The sequence below is a fragment of the Scyliorhinus torazame genome, chromosome 2 (genome assembly GCF_047496885.1).
Source record: "Scyliorhinus torazame isolate Kashiwa2021f chromosome 2, sScyTor2.1, whole genome shotgun sequence".
Classification (NCBI taxonomy): Eukaryota; Metazoa; Chordata; class Chondrichthyes; order Carcharhiniformes; family Scyliorhinidae; genus Scyliorhinus; species Scyliorhinus torazame.
The window spans coordinates 173,746,348-173,762,703 of record NC_092708.1 but is presented as its reverse complement, the minus strand read 5'-3'; the positions used below and the strand labels follow the sequence as shown (position 1 = coordinate 173,762,703).

Sequence of the window (16,356 nt, the reverse complement as noted above, 5' to 3'; positions counted from 1 at the left end):
CTGTGATCACACATGAGCTGTTTGTTCAAATAATGGAATCTTTTTCTATTGGTGAATGTGACTGGCTGTTGCCGGGGAGCTCTCAAGGCCACATGTGTGCAGTCAATTGTGCCCTGCACTTGTGGGAAACATGAGAATGCTGCAATTCCCAATAATCGCAAAGCCTGGCTTTTGGGATCCAGGTGGAATTTGACAAATTGGTACGCTCTCCTGAACAGAACATCTGTCACCTCCTGGATGCACTTGTGTGTGACTAAATGGGCGATGCCGCACCGGTCCCTGGTGGAGACCCGGAAGGAGCCACTGGTGAAGAGGTTTAAGGTGGTGGTGGTGACCTTCAGTGCCATTTGCATGAGAATACCTCCAAATCCTTGCAGCCGCAGCTCAATGCGGACAAGCTGGCGAATGTCTACACCCATATTCCGGGACGTTCTAAGGCTCCTCTAGCATTGCCTTTCATTCAACTGCAGATAGCTGCACCACCTGTGAAACATCTGTGATTGGGCCCTTGCTTCTTGTTGCAGTAGACCCTGTTCACCAGCATCCTGACCTTCTTGAGGCCCTGCTCCCTCTTACTGCTCTGGCCGTTTCTCCTCCTGTTCCTGTGCCAACCTGCAGTGGGCCCTCCTTCTCCTCATCGAGATGACAGCCAGTAGAAAGGCAGTATTGCTCTGGGCCCCTGTGGATCTGTGAACAAATTGAAGTGAGACATCTGGTGACCATATTCTTTACAGGCTTGTCTCCATCTCAGAACCACCAAAGCTATGTTAAACCCTGTGCCTGGCCTGGCCTCTGTCTAACCATGGTATCCCCACCCCATCCCTTCCTGGAGGACCAGGATATGTTATTCTCTAATTCTGAATAACGACTGTAGACTTACAGTTAACACAAATACTTTATTCAAAGGGTTCGTTCTGCTTCCAGAGTTCAACTAGATGTACAACAGTCAAGAGGTATCACCAGTGAAGCTAAGGTAAACTGCCTATGCTAAGCTATCCCTGTGTGCTGCTGCTCACTAGCTCCGTGCTTCTAAAAGAGGCAGATCCTGCCTTGGGCTCGACCCTTTATACCCGTCTCTGATGCTGCCCTCTAGTGATGCTGTGGCAGTCACATTTGTGCTGCAGTCCCTGGTGTATGTGCAAATGCATGTACATATGTACAGATCACTACATCCGCCCCTTTTGACTTGATATGTTTTCTAGACTGGCCTCAAGAAAACTGTACATAACAAGTGGTGAGAATAAGCAAAGCTGCACACTGCGAAAACGATAAAGTAATACAGAAACAATTAGCAGTGTTATGAGTCCATTGTAAGAAATGTTCATATTTGTCTTGTGGGTGTGTTGAAGTGTTGTTACAAATCTTACGGCTTCTGCTGGACCGTCTTAATGGTGGTGGTGGTGGGGATGACGGTTTGATGTCATCAAGAGTACTGTCTGGCGTTGTGTGGCGAGGAACGTCCTGTGGACTAATGGACTTGGTCAAGTCCAGTGTGGGAAACACCGGCGTTGTAGGCCGAAGCATTAACAGATCCCGGCGGTTCGGGCTAAAGAGTACTCCCGCCGACGACTTGACAATGTAGGACCGTGGTGCCTCCTGCCTGATTACCGTGGCTGGCTCAGACCATCCGCCTTTTGGGTCCCTGATCCTGACGATGTCGCCCATGTTCAGTGGCTTGAGTGGGATCACATGTTGATCGTAGTATTGTTTTTAATTGGACCGTAGTACCCGCATTTTGTCGAGTACCAGAGCATTATCGGGGTCTCGGAATTGAATCGCCAGGAGGGTTGTCTGGATGTCCCTGCCGAAAAGTATCTGCGCTGGCGACAGTCCTGAGTTCAATGGGGTTGCTAGGTAGGACAACAGTGCTAGGTTGATGTCCGAGCGTGAATCTGTTGCCTTGCTCATAAGTTGTTTAACAATGTGGACAACCGTTTCCACTTTCCCATTTGACTGTGGGTAGCGCGGACTGGATGTGACATGCCGAAAGCTGTAGTGGTCTGAGAACTCTTTCCATTCCCAGCTCGCGAAACAGGGACTATTGTCTGACATCACCACACGCGGGATTCCATGTCGCGCGAATGTCTCCTGGCACGCTTTGATGACAGATGAAGACGTGAGATCATGGAGTTTCAGTACCTCCGGATAGTTTGAGTAATAGTCCATGATCAAGACATAATCACACCGTGTGGCATGAAATAGGTCAATGCCCACTTTTGTCCACGGTGCCATTGTGAGTTTGTGTTGCTGCAGTGGTTCTTTACACTGTGCGGATTGATGTCTTTGACAGGTGTCACATGTCATGACCATGTCCGTTAAGTCTTGATTCATGCCGGGCCAGTACACAGCCTGTCGTGCTCACATTTTGCATTTCTCAATTCCTAGGTGGCCTTCATGAATCTTATGTAGCATCTCGGCGCGGAGTGTGGCCGGAATCACAATCTGCGCATTGCGTAGCAGCAGGCCGTCAACTTCAATCAGGTCTGACTTGACATTCTGAAATTGTGGACATTTTCCCCTCGTCCAACCGTGCTGGAGTAGGTGCAGCACCCTCCGTAAGGTTGCGTCTTTCTGCGTCTCCTGTCGGATTAGGCAAAGCTTCTCATCCGAAGCAGGCATATTCTCCATGCATAACTGTGTTTGGGCCTCGATTTCTCTGATAGGGGCTGATGGTGCGTTGTCAGTGCCAATGGATCGGGACAGTGCGTCGGCAATGGCAAGATCTCTTCCCGGAGTGTAGACCAGGGTGAAATCATACCTTCGCAGCTTCATCATGATACATTGCAGACGAGGTGTCATGTCATTTAGATCCTTGTCTATGATATGGACCAACGGTCTGTGGTCGGTTTCCACTATGAACGTGGGCAGGCCGGACACATAGTCATGGAATTTCAGAATCCCAGTGAGGAGTTCAAGACATTCTTTTTAGATTTGTGCGTATCTGCACTCAGTTGCGGTCATGGCCCTGGACGCGTATGCCACCGGGACCCAGTCAGACTGGTCGGCCTGTTGGAGGAGAACGGCGCCAGTCCCGTCCTGGCTGGAGTCAGTGGAGATCTTGGTGGGTCTGGTTGCGTCAAAGAAAGCAAGGGTCGGTGCCCTCGTTAATTGCTGTTTGAGATCCACACATTCATTTTGGTGACGTTGTGTCCATTCAAATGCTGTGGTCTTTCCTAGGAGATTGCGTAAAGCTACCGTCTGAGCTAACCCAGTCAGTCGGCTGTGTGACTCGCGATATTACACCTTGTGACTGCCTTCTTGTCGTGTGGCGTCTTCATGGTCCATATTGCAGCGATTTTTGCCTCATCAGGGCTGACACCCTGAGATGATATGGTGTCACCCAAAAAGGTTACAGACTCCTTCGCAAATGTGCATTTTGCCTGGTTCAGTTTCAAACCGTATTTATGAATCCTCTGAAACACCTTCTTCAGACGACAGAGGTGTTCTTCTTCAGTGGTGGACCATACGATGATGTCATCCACATAGACTCTGACACCCGCGATCATTTGCTCCATAATCCTGTGGAAGATCTCTGCCACAGAGATAATGCCAAAGGGCATGCGATTGAAGCAGAAACGGCCGAATGGCGTGTTGAACGTACACAGTAATCTGCTCAAGTCATCAAGCTGTATGTGCCAAAATCCCTGCGAGACGTCGAGTTTGGTGAAGATACGAGCATTCGCCATCTCAGATGTGATCTCTTCACGCTTGGGGATGGGGTAGTGTTCCCGGCGAATGTTCTGGTTCAGGTCCTTCGGGTTTATGCATATGCGAAGATCTCCAGAAGGTTTCTTAACACAGACAATGGAGCTAACCCAGTCAGTCGGCTGTGTGACTCGCGATATTACGCCTTGTGACTGCAGTCTGTTGAGTTCCGCTTTCAACTTCTCCCACAGTGGAGTTGGAACCCTCTTGGGCAGCTGAATGATGTGTTTGGCATCTGCCTTCAGCATGATTTTGTATTGGTAGGGTAGGGTGCCCATGCCTTTGAATACGTCGGGGTATTCTTGTAGCATGCTGTGGATTTTAGCTTCCAGGCTTGCTGGATCCTGGGTGTGCATGTAAATGCGTTGCACCAGCCGCAAGTCTTTGCAGGCCTGAGCGCCTAACAGTGATGATTTATTGTCGTCTACAATTGTTGTCCACCCGGAGATGGCACGATCCCTTTGAGGCGATCTGATTGCCGTTGTAGTCCTTCAGCCGACATGCAGTGGGTATTATTCCATGGTCTCCTGGAATCGAATGGAGATCCTTATTAATGAGGAGGTTAGCTGAGGCCCCAGTGTCAAGCTTGAAGACTAATGGAAAGTCATTGACTTGCACAGTCGCAGTCCACTCACTGCTGGAATCAATGCTGTTGACCGTGTGAGGCATGGCAATTGTTGCGTCATGTTCCTCAATTGTCTCGATCGTGTCCACGACAAACGAGTTGTCGCAAGCGAGGTTGTCCTCATCCGAGAAATACTCATCATTGTTTTTTTTGTGCTCTGTTGAATCTATGCTTTTTACATTGAAGTTCATGTGTTTCTGTCTTGTTGTCTTCATTTGCAGTGCAGCTCTGCACTGTGAGGCAAAGTGGTTGTATTTGCCACACTTTAAACATTGTTTTCCAGAAGCTGGACATTGACCTTTTAAGTGGGCGTGGTCACAGCGGGGACACGTCATGACGCTGTCCCTCCATGCTCGCGCATGCGCAGTAGGCCTTTCTTCTGTGTCAAATCTTCGGGAGAACTGCGCATGCGTGTGGCCTGCATCCATGTTCGCGCGGGACTGCCGCTAGAGGAGCGCCTTCTGGACGCCTGCGCCACCATTTTGACGGGCTCGACCTCGTGGTGAAGGCCTTGGTCCCGGTAAGTAAACTCCTCATATTCTTCTTTGCTTTTTTCATAAGTAAAGCATCTTTGCATGGCTGTTTCTAGGGTTAGGTCTTTTCATTTTAATAAGGATTTTCTAAGTCCCTCATCAGATATACCATTGACTATCTGGGCCGTCATTCTCCAACCCCCCCGCCGGGTCGGAGAATGGCCGTTGGCCGCCGTGAATCCCGCCCCCGCCGAAGTCTCCTGGGCGGGGGCGGGAATCGGGCCGCGCTGGTTGGCGGGACCCCCCGCTCAATTCTCCGGCCCGGATGGGCCGCAGTCCCGCCCAGAAATTGCCTGTCCCGCCGGCATAAATAAAAACTGGTATTTACCGGCGGGACCAGGCGGCGCGGGCGGGCTCCGGGGTCCTGGGGGGGTGCGGGGCGATCTGACCCCGGGGGGTGCCCCCACGGTGGCCTGGCCCGCGATCGGGGCCCACCGATCCGCGGGCGGGCCTGTGCCGTGGGGGCACTCTTTCCCTTCTGCCTCCGCCACGGCCTCCACCATGGCGGAGGCGGAAGGGACTCTCCCCATTGCGCATGCGCGGGAAACTGTTGGCGGCCGCTGACGCTCCCGCGCATGCGCCAAATTTCCGCGCCAGCTGGCGGGGCACCAAACGCCATTTCCGCCAGCTGGCGGGGCGGAAATCCCTCTGGCGTCGGCCTAGCCCCTCAATGTTGGGGCTCGGCCCCCAAAGATGCGGAGCATTCCCAACCTTTGGGCCGGCGCGGTGCCCGTCTGATTGGCGCCGTTTTTGGCGCCAGTCGGCAGACATCGTGCCGTTGGGAGAGAATTTCGCCCCTGATCTCTGATGAGGGAGTCACGGAGGTTTTCAAAGTTGCAGGATTGAACTAGTAATTTTAAATCAGTTACAAAACTGCTGAAAGATTCTCCCAGTTTTTGTAAACGTCTGGTGAACTTGAATCTTTCAAAAATCTAATTGACTTCAGATTGACAGTGGGTTTCAAATTTTTTGATGATTATTTCCAGCTTGCCCTTGTCCTCCCCTTCCAGGTAGATAAAGGAATTATATATTTCTAATGCCTGCGGACCTGCCAGGGATAAGAGCAAGGATACCTTCCTGACATCAGATGCTGAGGTTAGATCCTTAGCTTCTAGATATATTTTGAACTGTTGTATGAAAATTTTCCAATTGGAATGCATATTACCAGTGGTCTTGAGCAAGCGTGGAGGTTGGATTGGGTCCATCGTGCCAATTGGTATCTGAAGGGTCCGAATGCTGCGAGGCCTTCCTTGGTCGAATGTCTGGTTTAAGTTCTCTTCTCTTGCTGGTGTCTAGCTGGCTTGCTGAAACCACTCCTGGTACTATGTTATTCTCTAATTCTGAATAACGACTGTAGACTTACAGTTAACACAAACACTTTATTCAAAGGGTTTGTTCTGCTTCCAGAGCTCAACTAGATGTAAAACAGTCAAGAGGTATCACCAGTGCAACTAATGCTAAGCTATCCCTGTGTGCTGCTGCTCACTAGCTCTGTGCTTCTAAAAGAGGCGGATCCTGCCTTGTGCTCGACCCTTTATACCCGTCTCTGATGCTCCCTCTAGTGATGCTGTGGCTGTCACATCTGTGCTGCAGTCCCTGGTGTATGTGCAGATGTATGTACAGATGTACAGATCACTACACAGGAATATGTGCTCCTCCCATTCATACAGGGCTACGAATGGATACATCACTCTTTGATTAGGGTAATGTAGCCATGAACGAGTGTCCTTCTTCTGTCACCATTCAGCTTGCCCCCACTATTATGGGACCAATGAGCCAGGAACCAACAAGCTGCCATGTGGCTTTCACCATGGACAGGAGAGCATAACTGAGCATGGTTGTCATTTTGTTGCCTCTTGATTATGAAGGTGTCCCTTTAGTTGGCCAAATGCGCTGACCTTCAACTCTGCCCACCTGAAAAGACCCTCCTCTAACTTCAAAATATAACAGCTTTATTGGGCATGCATTGCATTGTTGTTACCCAAGGAACAGTGCCTGTTAGTTTTGAAACTTGATCCACCACCTTCTAGCCTGGGTCTGTCACCCACCAACTGCTCCCAATAAGCATTAACCCATCCAAAATAACCATTCCTCTCCCCTCTGTCAGCCTTGAAACTTCCCACCCCGATCCTGATTCCTCCTGTTATCCAAGCCACTTGTGTAGTCTGCTTCCATAACCCCTCATGGCACCCTCACCTACCCAACTATCACACTGGACCTGCCAACCTACCTCATCTCACTCCCTCCTCTGACTGTGGCTGTTTCTGTTCCATTTGCTGTCCAGTACCCTCAGTTCAACCTCCAGGACTCCACTGTTGGTAGCACTGGCCTCGCCATCTCTCTCCCATCATCCCTGCCTTTAAACCTTCCCCCTCCACCCAACCGCAGGACCCCCAGACTAACAAGAAAGTCCTTCCCTCCATCCCATGTCACTGTATTCTCGCATTCCCTTACTTTCTCCCTCCCTGCCGAGATAGTCTATCTTCTAACTCCAGCCAATCTCTTCATTTTTGGACAATCTCCCCACTCACTTCCCTGACAGTGCCCCTCCCCCTTCCCTGGACAAACACTCTTCACCCCCCCCCCCCCCCCCCCCACTCCCACCCTCTTTCCCAGGACAGTATCCCCTGCTTCTTCTCTTAGCCTGCCTCCGGTGTTCAGCCTCCACTCCACTCCTTTAACCAACCTCCACCCCCCCCCCCCCCGCCCCTCACCTGCCGTGCATGCCCAACCTCCCATTCACACTGCCTCGTCTTCCACCCTTCACCTGTCTCCCATCTCCAAGCTTTGTACAGAGTGTCCTACCAGCGCCCAGAATGAGTCGGACTGTGAGCAGTCCCAAGAAGGTGGAAGCAGCATCTACTCACCTCTAGTTGTGGAAGAAGTCAAGCTTGCCAGGTGCGTGCCACTTATTTACATTCTTAAAAGTGAATGCTCTAATTCCTGACAGGAGGGAACTTCATTCCAGCGAGGTGGCCTATTAATGGGCATGTGTGACATACAGATGCATGCAAAAGCGCTTCCCCATATTGTTCGTCCCGCCACCGGGAAACTGATTTTTGACCTCATGCCAAATTAAGTTCCCCCAACCCCCACTCTTCCTCCCTTTGGTGGGACTGGAAGATTCCACCCATTATTAAAGTTTGACAGGTGGAGGTTAAACTTCACTGCTTACCAACTACTCACCAAATTAACACAAACATTAATCAGTGACCTGAGATGTGGTAGGAATGATATGATTGGCTGTCGTTGAAGCGTTAAGCAAATGCCTTCTATTAAATTACTGGCTGCTTCCCACTCCACCTGGCGCCTGCAAAAACAAAGAAAAAAATCAACCAGAATCTGACCAAATATTCCAATGTTTTATGCTAAGTTACTACGTGTACAACTATGTCTCTTTTCAAAGCAGCAAACTTGAGCATCACGTTTGCAAAAATATGTAAATTGTTGCAACCAATTGGCTAAAATATCATATTCTTAGGAAAGCAAATCCTAATTGAGTAATCAATTGAAAAAGTGGAAAAAATAGAAAAGACAGTGGGTGGAATTCTCTGTCCAGCGAAGGCAAAATCGCAAAACGTGATTTGGCAGAGAATTGCGCGAGCTGGAAATTGTCGCAGGTGCCGGGCGCTCGATGGAATGCCATGCTTCGTGCCTTGACAGTAGCGTGATTGCATTCTACTCCCCATGTACTGTAAACGCCATTTAAATGAAATGAAATGAAAATCTCTTATTGTCACAAGTAGGCTTCAAATGAAGTTACTGTGAAAAGCCCCTAGTCGCCACATTCCGGCGCCTGTTCGGGGAGGCTGGTACGGGAATTGAACCGTGTTGCTGGCCTGCCTTGGTCTGCTTTAAAAGCCAGCTCTTTAGCCCTGTGCAGATCATTAACGGGCCTGACCCTGTATTCTCTGGGTCTCTGTGATTCTCCGTCACTGCCAAGAGGAATTACCGACGCCGAGTTTCACTTGTGGTTTTAAAAATCAAGAAACAAGCGCGTGTGACTGCTGAGGGAGAGAGATCAGGTACGTCAAGTTCCCAGAGGCGTGACTGTGGGCTACCGGTCCAGCCACTGGCATGGCTGGCTGGAGGTGGGGGGATCGTCTGCCTGGTCCAGGGGAAGGAGCAGGGGGCAACCAGGGGATGAGCCGTGGGGCCGGGTTGGCTCCCCTTGGGACTGGGACCGGTGTGTCCATACACAGACCACCATTGCTGTGGCCTGCAAGGCAACCGTCCTGCTGCGCACCTCACTGACCGCCCGCCGTGGCCTCTGAAGGGGCTGTCCAGCGATGAGACCTCTTAAAACTGAATAGCTAGGATGCCACTAGAGTAGTTCTACATAAGATAGTTTATTAAGGATTAAGAATAATCATAGAAAGTATACCCAATAACCAGTATTAACCATCACACCTGTGTTTTTAGGACATAGCAGTGATAATCATGTAAGCTCTAGCTACAAGCAGTGGCCACAATGCATGATGGGATTTAGGCTCACTAACTTGCCCATGTTTTTGAGACACATGAGATTGTGTGGTCAGTAGATTACATAGTGGACTTAATAAACAAGTTTTATCAATGGCCCCAATATCCTCTGAAACAATCCATGGAGTAAGAGGAAGCCAGTTCTGGTATCCAGCTCCTGGATGGACAATGGGTGGACAGGATCTGACTGCGATATCAGGATGGGAAATCCAGGAAAAACAACGTTAAAATGAACACGGGATCTTGGTAAACAACAGGTGACAGGATGGGGTTAAATCATGGGCCGGTCACAATTCTACTGGATAGTTTGAAAATGACAGCTTCAAGGATTGGATCAAGTCCAACTGGGATGGGCTATTGATTTTTGGAAAATCGTACAATAGATGTGTTTCTATAGGTGTTTAGCAGATAGATCTTGGCAAGCATCCAGATCTCTCTCTCATGTACACGAAACCAAGCTTGGGATAATAAAGCAGTCATATCCAGGTTGTTGTGTCTGTTGCTCTCTGTATTGGGTTGAGCCATAACCACAGGGAAGAACCTCACGTGAAAGCTGACTCAATACACAGGTCCTGAAAACGCTCCTACAGCCTGTGGTTGCACACAGTGATGTCGGCCATATGGGTGCCCCCACCTCACCATCCCCGCACTCCACCCCACCAACCCCCACCTCCACTGGCGGGGCATCATACAGCCCTCCCAAGTGGGATAACCACAGTAGCCCCTACAGAAGGGTGCCGGATGGGGGCTGCAGAGAGTATCATTGGCATCATACGGGGCAGCCACCAGTACCCCTGCTGGCAGGGATGCCAGGGTAAAAGGTGCAGTGTGGAGGGCAGACTGGCAGGGGGAATGGCCGAGGGTGGGTGAGGGGGGAACATGTGGGGGTAGGGCCTACAGTGCAGGCCAGGTACACCGTGTAAATGTTGGACCTGGTTGGTACGGGGGCATGCACGCACTACACTAACATGTCTGCCTTTCACCCCCTGCAGATAATGGACGGGGGAATCCAACCAGGAATGGTGGCCTTTATCCTGGTCACTGCAGCCCTGAGGGATGCACTGAGGCAGTATGAGAAGGAGCTGCTTGGAGAGGACCCTGCAGCGGTGGAGCCTGCCCCAGAGGAATAGAAGTCAGCCAGTGAGGATGGAGAGTCGGCTGTCCAACAGGCCAAGGAGGAGGTGGGAAGGATGCGCCGCATCAAGCCTTGTGTATACCATCGGCGGCTGTCATTCGAGGACCTGTCGGACCGGGAATGCCATCAAAGACTCCGGCTGAGCAGGGGGACCTGTGACATTTCTGCAGGATCATGGCTCACCTGGAACCAAGGGTGTATGGAGGACACCTGCTCCCGGTGGCCATCAAGGTGACGGTCGCCCTGTACGTTTTCGTCATGGGGCCCTTCCAGGCCGAGTGGGGACCTGTCTCGGATCTCACAGACCTCGATGCATAGGTACATCTGTGTCACCATGGAGGCCCCTGTACGCCCGGTCGGCATGATACATCAAATTCAATGTGGACCAAGCCCACCAGGTTCGCCACCATCACTGGGATGCCCCAGACCCAGAGGGTGAGCGACAGGATGCATATCCCCCATGAGCACCAGAAACCAAAAGGGGTTCCACTCGATGAACAAGCAGCTGGTGTGTGAGCATGAGCTGTACATCATTGTCGTATGTGCCTGATACCCTGATGTATTGGGCATCCTTCACCCTGGCACACTTGACAGTTCCTGACATCTTCGAGGCACACCACCGGGTGAGGGGTTGGCTCTTGGGCGACAGAGGCTATCCGCAGCGGTCGTGGCTGATGACACCTCTCCAGAGGCAACAGGCCAACGAGGAGACCTGCTAAAATGACGCCCATGCCACAACCAGGCGTGTGACTGAGCGTTGCATCAGCATCCTGCAGATTTGGCTCAGGTGCCTGAACCGTTCTGGAGGGGCTTTCTATTACAGTGCTAGGAGAGTCGTCCACATCGTGGTAGCCTCCACAACATCACGCAGCAGATTTTGCCTGCTGCCCATCGAATGCACCAGAGACAGGAGGGGGAGTCCGAGGTGTTCCAGCACCGCCCCTGCAGGAGTCACCGGCACAGGCCCGACCACCTCCTCCTCCCTCGGGGTGGCCAATGGCCTCGACTACTCCTTGGGAAGGAGTGCGACCAGATCAAATTCCTGGGGCTCTCCTGCCACCAGGCGCTGTCAGTGCTGGAGGCCTGCTCTCATCTTGACCCAGGTCTCCATGCTTGCGGCCATGGAGCACAGGGACTGGACCACCTCCCTCTGGGATTGTACCACATGACTCAGTGACTGTACCACCTCTCTCTGGGACAGGCTCAGGTCAGCCAGCACCTGAGCAATGCCATTGAAGCCCTCGGCCATAACACTTTGTAACTCTGCCAATGTCCAGGTGGCCCTGGTACATGGCTGCTTGTGATAGGGTATCCCTATCCTGTGCCTCGGCTACCATCCACACAGATTGCCCCAGGTCTTGGACATCCTGACCCATGGCTGATACCTTCTTCGCCCCCAGGGCCTCCACCGCGGACACCTCCCGTTTGCTGTTGGCCTGGGTGGCACGCATGGTCGACACTGCCTCCTCCAACTGCGCCTGCTGATTCTGGATGGTTGTTGACAACCCCTCATGTAGCCCCCAGCTCTGTGTCTGCATCTCCAGCATCGATGGAACTGCCTTTTCCAGAAGCCCAAGACTTGTCTGGACAGCAGCTAATCCCCGAGGCTGGGCAGTCATCCGATCATCTGCCCCCTTGGTGGTTCCTACCTCTACCTGATGTACTGCAGCATGTGTGTGGTGCACACCAGATATAGTCCCAGGAGCCTCTTCACAACCGAGGTGAGAGTCTCTGAGAATTTGGAGGGTGTTGAAGACAGCTGTAACGGAAAATCCCCTGACTGGTGCTCTGGGGTGTCCCTGGCTGCCGCTTGGGGGCTCTCTTTGCTGTCTGTTGCCACCTCATCGCTGGAATCTGCTTGGGGTTGTGGTTGGGCATGGGGGGACACCAGAAGGGCCTCAACACCAGGTGATCCTGCAAGACACAAAACATGATGCATGATTGGATCGTGCGTTTAGAGTGGTGGCTGGTGTGGGGGAGGTGGTGTGGTGTGGGGGTGATGAGGGTGTTGTGTGGGAGAGCTGGGATGGGGAGAGGGTGGGGGTCATTCCACGTGTGCCACAGGGACACTGCAACTCAGCGAGGTTCACTTGGTTGCTCAATGCCGACCTCGTCCTCGGTGACTGCCCTCTCTCCGGGCCCACCAACAAGCTCCAGTGCTTGCTGCTCTGCGATGGTGAGTGGCCGCAGGTCCAAAGGTTTGCCCTCCGGTCTTCCCTCTCGCTCTGCTGGTATGCGCCGCCTTCACCTGAGGGAGATAGAAAGCGCACAGTGTTTGGCAGTGGGATGCATGCAGCACAGGGGGTGGGCATCTGATGGCCTTTGTGGCTAGGGCACCCTGCCAAGATGGGTGGTATGGGTGCTGGCATCTGGTGCAGAGTTGTGTGCGTGCACACTTGCCAGCGGGTGGAGGTTGTGGGTGTGCAGGATGGGGGTTGGTGCCAGGGGCACTGTGCTGGTTACCCATCCTGGCCGCTATGAGAAGGTTGCGCAGCTACTTCTGGCACTGTTGTCTGGTCCTGGTGGTGGGGCTCACATTGCTCACGGACTCTGCCACCTGCACATCAGCCTGATGTACGGCGACGGGTGGCAGCCTCCTTTCCACCCCGGGAACAGGGTGGCCCACCTCTCCTCCATGGGCCCCAGCAGGTCTCGAGCTCTGCGTCCATGAACCGGGATGCCGCTCTCCGTGCTGCCATCTTGTTAGTTGAGATGAATGTGTGTGGGGAGTGGAGTGCTAATATGCGGCTGCAGTTTGTCAGCCTCTCGAGTGTCAATCCCGACCCCAGCGATTCGGACACCGTTTTTCATTAAAATCGCGTGAGTTCCATGTGGCGCCTGTGCTATCCCATTAACAGATCATGAATTGCTCCAGGACCGGCAAAAATTTAGTTGTCGCAGAAATCCTAACCTCGACGGCACGGTAGCACAGTGTTGAGCACTGTTGCTTCACAGCGCCAGGGTCTGAGGTTCGATTCCTGACTTGGGTCACTGTCTGTGCGGAGTCTGCACGTTCTCCCCATGGCTGCGCGGGTTTCCTCCGGATGCTCCAATTTCCTCCCACAAGTCCCGAAAGACATGCTGTTAGGTAACTTGGACATTCTGCATTCTCCCTCTGTGTACGCAAACAGGCGCTGGAGTGTGGCGACTAGGGTATTTTCACAGTAACTTCATTGCAGTGTTAATGTAAGCCTACTTGTGACAATAATAAAGATTATTATTATTGTTAAATCCACCGATTCTGTCCTGTTTCAACACTTGTTTATACTCTGTAACAGAGATTGCTTCTGTGACCCCCTATGACCCGGACAGTGACACGGTGATTGGCACTGCTGCTTCACAGCGCCAGCGACCTGGGTTTGAATCCTGACCTTGGAGGAGTTTACACATTCTCCGTGAGTTTGCCTGAGTTTCCTCCGGGTTCTCCAGTTTCTTCCCACAGTCCAGAAATGTGCAGGTAGATGGATTGGCCGTGTCACATTGCCCCTTAGAGTCCAGGGATGTGCCGGTTACGTTATGGGGCTACAGGGATAGGACTGCGTGGATGGGGGAGTGGGCCTGTGTAGAGCACTCTTTCAGAGGGTTAGTGCAGGCTTGATGGGCTGAATGACTTCCTTTGCACTGAGGGATTCTATGATTCTATTCCATGATTTCCTTCTGGCATTTCCTGTCCTTGATAACCTGGCCTCTCCTCAACTTGAAATCAGATCTGTAGAAAAACTTTACTCAGTCAGCCTCAGGATCATAGATCCCCACAGAGTCTTCTCTGACCTTCCGGAAGAGCAGCCTATCCAGGCCCACACCCCCACCCTATCTCCGTCACTCTTTAACGCGACCTAACCTTTTGGACAATCGGGCAATTTAGCATGGCCAATCCACCTAACCTGCAAATATTTGGACTGTGGGAAGAAACTGGAGCAGCCGGAGGAAACCCACGCAGACACGGGGAGAAGGTGCAAACTCCACACTGTCACTCCAGGCTGGAATTGAATCGGGATCCCTGGCACTGTGAGGCAACAATACTATCCACTGTGCCACCTGAGCGCACAAAGACTCCGAGAGACGAATAGAGTGAAGTCGATGAGGCTTTATTAAGCGTGACTGTTTCCCCCGCAGTTCGGTAGTAGACTGCCTGCGGGGGAGGACTCCAGGTACTTATACTCCGCCTTCAGGGCGGAGCTAGAGGTCAACGTCCAACCAGGACCCGGGATCTGTCAGCCAATGACATCATGGCTTCACAGTCCCACATGACCCCTAATGCATACTACCACATTCACCCCTTGTTAAAAATGAACCCGGCGGGGTGATGCTTTGCATGGTGGTAAGGGTTTACAAGGCTGGTCCTGGCAGGAAAACTTTCACATGTTATAACAGTATGTACAAGTTTTTTTTTGTTTCAAACTATTTACAGTAATCGTCAGGAAAAGACAAAATGTTCTCGTTAAAAGTCCACAAAGTCCACATTGTACTGTTAGATCGACGCCACGAGTCGGTCGGGCGGTCTGGTCGTCCGTGTCGATCGCCTCGGCCCCGGTGGTGGTGGTGGTGCTTGTTTCGGTGTTGTCTTCTCCGGGAGCCTTACGGTTTCAGCTTGGGCTTCATTCCTGGTCGGGCCTGCGAGGAGGACTGATCCTCCTGGGAAGGGGGCGGTCGCGGGGTGCGGCGGTGGCAGGAAGGGGGGGGGGTTGGGTGATTGGTGTCGGGTGGGGTGTGTGTGTTGCCGGCGGGCGCCAGATCTCGCAGAGAGACCGTGTCCTGTCGGCCGTCGGGGTACTCCACGTAAGCGTACTGCGGGTTCGCGTGAAGGAGGTGAACCCTTTCGACCAACGGGTCCGACTTGTGCGCCCGCACGTGCTTTCGGAGCAAGATGGGTCCTGGGGCCGCCAGCCAGGTCGGCAGCGACGTTCCAGAGGAGGACTTCCTGGGGAAGACAAGGAGGCGCTCATGAGGCGTTTGGTTAGTGCTAGTACACAGTAGTGACCGGATGGAGTGGAGGACGTCCGGAAGAACCTCCTGTCACCGTGAAACTGGGAGGTCCCTGGACCGTAGGGACAGTAGGACGGTCTTCCAGACCGTGCCGTTCTCCCTCTCTACTTGCCCGTTCCCCCGGGGGTTGTAGCTGGTCGTCCTGCTCGAGGCTATCCCGTTGCTGAGCAGGAACTGGCGCAGCTCGTCACTCATGAAGGAGGACCCCCTGTCGCTGTGGACGTATGCGGGGCAACCGAACAGTGTGAATATGGTGTTCAGGGCTTTAATGACTGTGGCCGCGGTCATGTCAGAACAGGGGATGGCGAATGGGAAGCGGGAGTACTCGTCCACCACATTAAGGAAGTATATGTTGCGGTCGGTGGAGGGGAGGGGTCCTTTGAAATCCAGACTAAGGCGTTCAAAGGGGCGGGAAGCCTTAATCAGGTGCGCACCATCCGGCCTGAAAAAATACGGTTTGCACTCTGCGCAGATGTGGCAGTTCCTTGTGACTGTACGGACCTCCTCTAAGGAGTATGGGAGGTTGCGGGACTTGATAAAGTGGTAAAACCGAGTGACCCCCGGGTGGCAGAGGTCCTCGTGGAGGGTTTGGAGGCGGTTAATTTGTGCGTTGGCACATGTGCTGCGGGATAGGGCATCGGACGGCTCGTTCAGCTTTCCGGGACGATACAAGATCTCGTAGTTGAAGGTGGAGAGCTCGATCCTCCACCTTAAGATCTTGTCGTTTTTGATTTTGCCCCTCTGTGCATTATCGAACATGAAGGCTACCGATCGTTGGTCCGTGAGGAGAGTGAATCTCCTGCCAGCCAGGTAATGCCTCCAATGTCGCACAGCTTCCACTATGGCTTGGGCTTCCTTTTCCACTGAGGAGTGGCGGATTTCTGAAGCGT

The 16,356-nt window shown here is 52.5% G+C and overlaps 1 protein-coding gene across 5 annotated transcripts in view; it reads right to left on the bottom strand.

Annotated features, from left to right (window-relative positions):
• Window positions 1–16,356, bottom strand: part of unc80 (unc-80 homolog (C. elegans)) — a 599,468-nt gene that overhangs the window by 99,947 nt on the left and 483,165 nt on the right. For all 5 annotated transcript variants that reach the window (XM_072480367.1, XM_072480341.1, XM_072480351.1 and 2 more), the window contains one exon: window positions 8,050–8,173. In XM_072480367.1, coding sequence (XP_072336468.1) covers window positions 8,050–8,173 — 124 coding nt within the window. The remainder of the gene's footprint in view (window positions 1–8,049; window positions 8,174–16,356) is intronic.